The 7504-nt window shown below is 37.3% G+C and overlaps 1 protein-coding gene across 1 annotated transcript; it reads right to left on the reverse strand.

Moving 5' to 3' along the window:
- Positions 1-783: 783 nt before the first annotated feature.
- On the reverse strand, positions 784-6087 carry LOC117329479 (replication factor C subunit 3-like). Its single transcript, XM_033887435.1, has 8 exons — positions 5929-6087; positions 4834-5039; positions 4421-4518; positions 3975-4156; positions 3547-3683; positions 2852-2950; positions 2418-2487; positions 784-1441 (listed from the first exon to the last, which is right to left on the reverse strand). Exons 1-8 carry the CDS (start codon positions 6013-6015, stop codon positions 1253-1255), a joined length of 1068 nt encoding a protein of 355 aa, XP_033743326.1. The 5' UTR covers positions 6016-6087; the 3' UTR covers positions 784-1252.
- Between the last annotated feature and the right edge of the window lie 1417 nt (positions 6088-7504).

A 7504-nucleotide genomic window follows, 5' to 3' on the forward strand; every position in this document is an offset into this window, starting at 1 on the left:
GGAAAAGAAAGGCCAAGGTTATCAAGGATTGGGAAGGTAAGGCCAAAGTTATCAAGGATTGGAAAGGTATGGCCAAGGTTATCAAGGATTGTGAGTGAAAGGCCAAGGGTTATCAAGGATTGGGAAGGCAAGGTCAAGGTTATCAAGGATTGGAAAGGAAAGGCTAAGATTACTAAGGATTGAGAAAGAAAGGCAGAGATGATTAAGGATTGGGAAGGAAAGGCCAAGGTTATTAAGGATTGTGAAGGAAAGGCTAAGGTTACTACGGATTGATAAGGAAAGGCCGGGGTGATTAAGGATTGGGAAGGTAAGGCCAAAGTTATCAAGGATTGTGAGTGAAAGGCCAAGGTTATCAAGGATTGGGAAGGCAAGGCCAAGGTTATCAAGGATTGGGAAGGAAAGGCTAAGGCTACTAAGGATTGAGAAGGAAAGGCAGAGGTGATTAAGGATTGGGAAGGAAAGGCCAAGGTAATTAAGGAATGGGAAGGAAAGGCCAAGACACCATGTATGGTCAGTTGCTATCTATAGAAATAGCCTAAAATGGAATAAGATAACCAAAACTAGCTTCTGAACAATTCTTCATATCTTGTGGACTGTATCTTCATGAACAATACTGACTCGCAAGGGATCTTACTTATTCGTGTGTGGATACCGGTACATTTTGGAAAGATGATGTACATCACACACAAAAAATAGGTTTCAGCAACCTATATTTTATTGCTTACAAGTAATTCAGTACTTTTGTTGAGATGGCCACTATTCAACAAAGATTCAGACTATTTATACATGTTATTACATTTTAATAGCACAATTTCATTTACACACAAACTTTTCATTTTAAAACTTGACGTAATTTTCGTTTCTAATGTAGAATCACAGTTTAACATGTATCTCATCACTAAGCACTCTCTTATCAAGTTTCATCAGATTAATCTAAACCCTCACTAAAACCCAACAATTCTAGTCTAGAACCCCAGCAATGTTAGTCTAGACCCTCACTAGGGCTCCCGCAGTGTTAATCAAAGCCCTCACCACTTACACCACAGTTTAAACAAATCTCATTGTTACAGTCTGGTTACCATGGTAAATGAAACCATTCTGATGAAGATTCATAACTCAACAAGAACTGTACTATACAGTGAGGTATAGTCTCATCAGAACATATCTGAGATGTCTTTGTGAAAGAATTGTCTCTGGTAAAGAAAGTCATAACAAGCTTCCTTGAAGAAGCGTTACAGAAGGCAGTAAATCATCAGAACAGATCTGCAATGCCTTCCTCGAAAAAACGTTTATAAATAGCCATAAACTTGGCCACGAAGGCCTCTAGATGGTAAATGGCCTTTTGTCCAGTCTGAAGACGATGTTCATAGTATGCAGCAGACTGCACCACCTCCAATTTGAGCTCCCCATCACAATTCTTCACCAGTTCCTGTAGTAGGCCCTGAAACAACACAACATTAGTCTATTAACTAAAGGACAAACCACTGATAATGTGGAGGAGTATAATGTTATACTTAATGTAATAAGTTAATTACAAGAACTGCTTAGAGATGAAAGTATATTATTCTGCACTGTTAATCTGTATCTTTACTGGAGAGTTGTTCAATTTCACAGGGCTAATATTTCTCAGTTGTCACTCACAGTCAGACCTAGTTAATGGGTTTCAAATTTCACCAAATCATGCCTTGTAAACATTCTGCCGTTACATGTACTACATTATGATATGTATTTTCACACTATATTTAATGACTGTGAAATTTAGTGTAACCCTGGTAATACTAGTCACAATATGCCACTCGGCTAAAGAGATCTCTTTAGCTTGATCGGTTGAGTGTAAGGCTAGCAAGCCAGAGGTACCAGCTTCCATTCCTAGCGGAGGCAGTGATTTAAATTTAATCATGGTCTGTTACATTAACAACATTATATCTCCTGTGAAAATATCACCTAGTACATCGTCGTGGAGTACCAATGTCCATTCTATGTCGATGGACAGGTGAAAGCAATACCAGACTTTGGATTTTCCCTTTTATCTTGTATATAAAACTGATAATTAATATACACAATGTAAACACGATGCTTATGGTCAAACTCAAAACTAGTCAAGGTCAATTTGACCCCTCGTGAAGGATCAGTCTCTCCAGAATTAACACAGGTAATATACATAATAATGTCATATATAAAATGTAATGGTGTTTTCTGCTCTTATATCTTGGACTATAGTGACAACAAAATAATATGTATATATCATACAACTGTCGACGTTAACAGAAACAACAAGAGGCTCATGGGACACAACGATCACGATCTGAGGAGAAGTCAAAAATGCAAATTGTGTACAGACACACAATGATGGACAAAAAGGCAATTAGAATAGGTCACTTCATGTGAAGTGAACTAAAAACACAAATCATACTTACCCTCATGATAACATCTGCCGGTATACAATGTGTGATAAGCTCATACAGACGTGCTCGGACCTCCAGTAGCCTGGCAACAATAGTTAAGGTTGTAATGTTATAAATAGCATCTCTCAACAAACTCAAGATTGAAATATTCTTTGTTTTATCTAACTTGGATATCACACCAAGTTGTTGAAAATTCACCGGACATTTGTCATTTAGAATAAACTTGTTCTACATTATACGATCTCTCCACAGAAAAGGGATTCTGGATTCTCTTCATATCTACTGTATCAGCCAAAACTGCCACTTTGTTTGTGCTCAGAAATCAACAGAAGATAACATTTGATTGATGATAAACAATCATTCTAGGATTGTTGAAAACTTTTTATTTTTTAAATGACTGGACAAATCAGTTCTTTACTTTGAATACAAGATTTGAAGCGACTTACCGTTTTGGCGATTGTTGTTGGACGATAAGATTTGCTGTCTCTTTAAGGTACAACTCCCAGTCAGGCTCAGTCACCTCTTGGTCAGGTCGGAATGGATACCTATACATCATAATGATTCCATATAGGTGAATTGTTCCACCTCCATATCACAGGTATCAGGCACTATATATATACATATTCCTAGTTTCCTGTGGGTTTGATGTTATACACAAACACATAAAAGTAATCAAAGTACCACAGTTCAAATAAAGTAGCTTAATCTTGACAAAAACAAGCATGCTGGATATTGCTGAAGCAATACATGTCCCCTAGTGATCCTGCTAAAAATAGTAAGTGTCCTTAACCCAAAAATCCTGAAACTCGAACTTGATCTGTATCTACTCCTACTGAAGTTACATTCCAACTTTCATCAACATTCCTTAAAAGCACGACTGAGAAAAGTACGGAAAACAGAGTGGACGGACGAACTGACAGACGGGGATGAAACCTATAGTCCCCTGGTTTCACCGGTAGAAGACTAATAAATTGATCCAGTGCATAGGAGACTATTGCATTACATTTTGTTTGGATTTTTCCATTGTCTGCTTGACAAAAAAAACCCAGATATTTCTGACAGTGGTCAATAGCTGTTTGTGTTTAAGACTAACGTCTATACAAACTACATTCAAGTTGCATTAAAGTTACGTATGACTTACTGTTGGACTCTGCATGCCTCACACATCAGCAGGGCACGGCGCAGATTTCTGTTGCTCTTTTTGGCTATTTTGGTAGCTAATTCCAATGGCAAGGTCAATCCTTCTTTCTTACAAACACTCTGAAGGATCTGACTTATCTGAAATTGAAGCAGAGTGCCATATTCATGTGGTGCTGACAAAGATTTCACATTTCACAAAATCAGTAAATACATGGATAACATCTGTCTTGTTTCTTTGGTGACAGACTAAACATGCCTGTATCTACATTTTCTATGGGTTAATATAAGTGTTCAATCATTGACCTACCATCTGACCACCAGGCACCTGTTGTATGTACTCAATGTAGATATATTAACCTGTTCTATGGAGGAGGCTGCCATCCTAACCCACAGACACCTGCTGTATGTACTCCATGTAGATATATTTACCTGTTCTATGGAAGGGGCTGCCACCCTGACCCCCAGGCACCTACTGCGGATAGCAGGAATGACCTTCGAAGTGGAGTTGCAGCAGAGAATCAGTCGACAGGTGGCCATGTACTTCTCCATGGTCCGTCGTAGAGCATGTTGGGCGTCAACACTGAGACGATCAACCTCGGTCAAAATGACCACTGCAGTACAAGTATAAAGGGTTAATTATTCAGTAATGACACATGATGACATTAATGGCGAATTTGTAATAAAACCTTGGTCAGTATTAAATGCACAAGATTATCACTCCTATTTAATGGGGTTGTGGTCAACATGAGATGAAAACTTTTTTTATCACCTCTTTTGTCCAGTATGTAGAAATCAACAACAAGATATACTTTAAAGCTTTTCTGTGAAGATGACAAGCTGGTTTGTATACTTTACAGTGAACAGATTATGTATACCTTTAAAGCTTTTCTGTGATGATGACTCAAGCTGGTTTGTCTGTGCAACTGTCTTTATGAGCTCCTGAATGACTACTCTGTCATTATTTCCCACGTCACTGTAAAACACAGGATCAAATTATGTTAAACATCTATTCTCATCAAGAGGCCCAATGGGCTCATATGACATCTCTTCGGTCAATCCATTAATCTTTGGTACAGTGAAATCTTTACACTACTACATTTATACAGATTTAGTGGTAAGCGATGGACATTTTGTCTTTCCCAACTTTTTTGTTTATCTGCTGAACATTGAGTAGTCTTTTCGAATTGATTGCAGCATTTTCAATTATCAATATAAAAAAAACCTAGCAGTGAGATTATTAATTGGTACTATACAAATCCTTACCACTGCCAGACGATGAGTTACTGACCTTGGGTTGACCTCTATGTGGTAGTTACTGGAGATAGTGGATATGTCCAACTTTTTATTGGAAGGGGTTGTAAAGTTGTGTTGCTCTATGCGCAATTTTTCCACTCCAGATCCGTACAGCTCACGCAGAAGACACATGATCCGTGTCTTCTTTCCTGCTCCTGATGGTCCATACACAATCAGGTGAGGGAAATCCCCACTGTTTACCTGTAATGTCAGATGTGATGGGGAATTGGCAAGGTCGACTAAGCATTTTTCTTTACTTCAAAATATCTTCTTAAAATAAATTTCATCAATGGGATTACAATGCATCATCAAACAGATGTCATGTATCACTATGCATACCTGTATAAAATTTCATAGCTATAAATAGCTTTATATATCCATGCAAAATGTAAGAATAGAACGTCTAACATATATCGGAACAAGGGGACACAACAAAAAGAAACCCTTTCGTCTGAATGTCGCCCAGAATGTTTCCAGCAATAGAAAAATAGATACCTGGAATGCCTTCCCTCAGGAGGTGGTTTCAGCCGAAAACCTGAACATTTTTAAACATAGGATAAATAACCACTGGAAGAATCACGCCATAAAATCCCAACCAAGTATCTAGGACTGCATGTATTCCTAAGATGGTTAACTGAGCATGTACATCTATATATGCAATCATATATACGAATACAATTTTTTAAACATTTATTTGTAAATACTATTTATACATCTACATAGCCAAAAGGCTTTCTATTGATGTTAGACTGATGAGATATATGTACGTCATGTGCTGCACACACACGTATATTATATACTATATATACATAGGGTTATCTTATAGGGTAACACGTACATGCAAGAGTCCAAAAACTCAAGTGGTTAGATGGATACAGAAACGTCTTGCCTAGTGAACGGGACAATGTGACTAAACCTCGGTTATCAATCCAGCCCATGTATAAATTATAATCTCGCTGCTGAAACACGGAAATATCAGAGCCCGATTGTTTATTCGATGGAGGACAACACTCAACAGATCATGTGTTGTCAGCTGCGTACATGTAACTAAAACGTAAAAGAAAAACAAGAATGATTGTGTTATACTAACCAGCTTTTTCAAATGGGCTGCCTGCTCCTTGTGGAAGTCTAGTTTATTGAGAGAATTTGGACGGTATTTATCAACCCATAAACTCATCGTGTCTTTCTGGCGGGCAGGATTGCTGGAATTGCAATTTCGCGGGAAGATCGAGGTCAATTTAACGTTTGAAAGAAAAGCGAACTCCGCGATGAAAAGTTAAAGCGTTCTTGTGATTCACCAAAAAGGGTCACTTTCCATTAGGCGGTTGATGCAGTGTAATCAAATATCGTTCACTTTTTAAACATCTTAACAGAGATTATGTCTCTGATCTTAAGTTTACCTGGGAAAGGCTACCAAAAATCTTGTAATAAGCTACTATCTTCACTTCAACAAAGACTAAATGTCCAAAGCTTAGACACCCCATGTCAACTGATAAGAAATAAAAAGGATTTTTTTTTTTCAATATTAAATCAAAGACACAGTTGGATATTATATCTCAGAACTTACGGGTCTGGTAAACTAAAATTTTATAGTGATGTTCTAATAATATAATCCACAACAACCACACTGTACAAAACTACCTTAAATTTCCAATTAGAAAATCTGATATGCCTAGATATTTTTTAACCAAACGAAGAATAAGTGCGCATTCACTTTATATTGAAACTGGCAGGTATTCTTAACCACCCATTCCTAAGAATAGACGCTTTTGTTATTCATGCAAATTCTTTGTTGAAGATGAAAAACACTTTGTTATTTACTGTAATGAAACTTAACTATTTAAGTCAAAATTTAGAGACATCTTTAATGCCACCATGTACACAGGTGATGACCCTATTAAAACAATAGTGAATCCAGTGACTTATTTATCTACTAAAAACTATGTCAATACTTGAAAGAGTGTTTCAACTATATAGACAATTTAAAATAACTTACATGTTAAATGCATGATGCAGTTGTCTCCCTTAGACCATTATATAAGATAATAGATGTGTTAGTATTAATTGCCGTAATTTAAATATATGATACTAGTTTCTACGTACGTGTGTGTTAATAGCTCATATGTTTACACTGTATGCTTACATGTTTGGTGTATATATGACTGTACGCCTATGTAGTCAATAACAGAATGGAATTGAATTGAAAATAGGGAGGAGGATCAGTGATTAATACCCTTTAAAATAGGGCTTAACATAAAATTTCAAAATGAAGATTCCACATGAACATTCTCAGAACACAATTCCATGCAGTCACTGGACCATAAATTCTCGATTATATTCCGCGGAAAAGGATGTGTTGAGATGTCCACTTTGTTATCTACTAAGTTTTAGCAAAAGCTGGACTTAACTTTTTTCAGTAACAGATCTAAACGCAAAACAGTTGACGTCGCCGCCGTCAGAAAATTAACACCTAGCCGAGTCTGATAGCTCATAAACTAAGATACACAGCCAGTGTCATTTTAAGACGGGGTCTCCTGCAGTAGTTGGTGACTACTTCACCGAACAACATATGAGAAGCCCGTTGCATGCCATCCAGAACTATAAGGGTAAAGTGTCTTTGCCAAAGGACACAACCAGGACAGTACAGACCAGCATGTTTCTCAATT

This window comes from Pecten maximus, chromosome 6 (genome assembly GCF_902652985.1).
Source record: "Pecten maximus chromosome 6, xPecMax1.1, whole genome shotgun sequence".
Classification (NCBI taxonomy): Eukaryota; Metazoa; Mollusca; class Bivalvia; order Pectinida; family Pectinidae; genus Pecten; species Pecten maximus.

Coding starts and splice junctions, on each gene's coding strand:
- LOC117329479 (XM_033887435.1), bottom strand. CDS start 6,015: ATGAGTTTATGGGTTGATAAATACCGTCCAAATTCTCTCAATAAACTA. Junction 5,040..5,928: donor CAGCCCATTTGAAAAAGCTG/GTTAGTATAACA, acceptor CTGACATTACAG/GTAAACAGTGGGGATTTCCC. Junction 2,951..3,546: donor GAGGCATGCAGAGTCCAACA/GTAAGTCATACG, acceptor TATGATGTATAG/GTATCCATTCCGACCTGACC.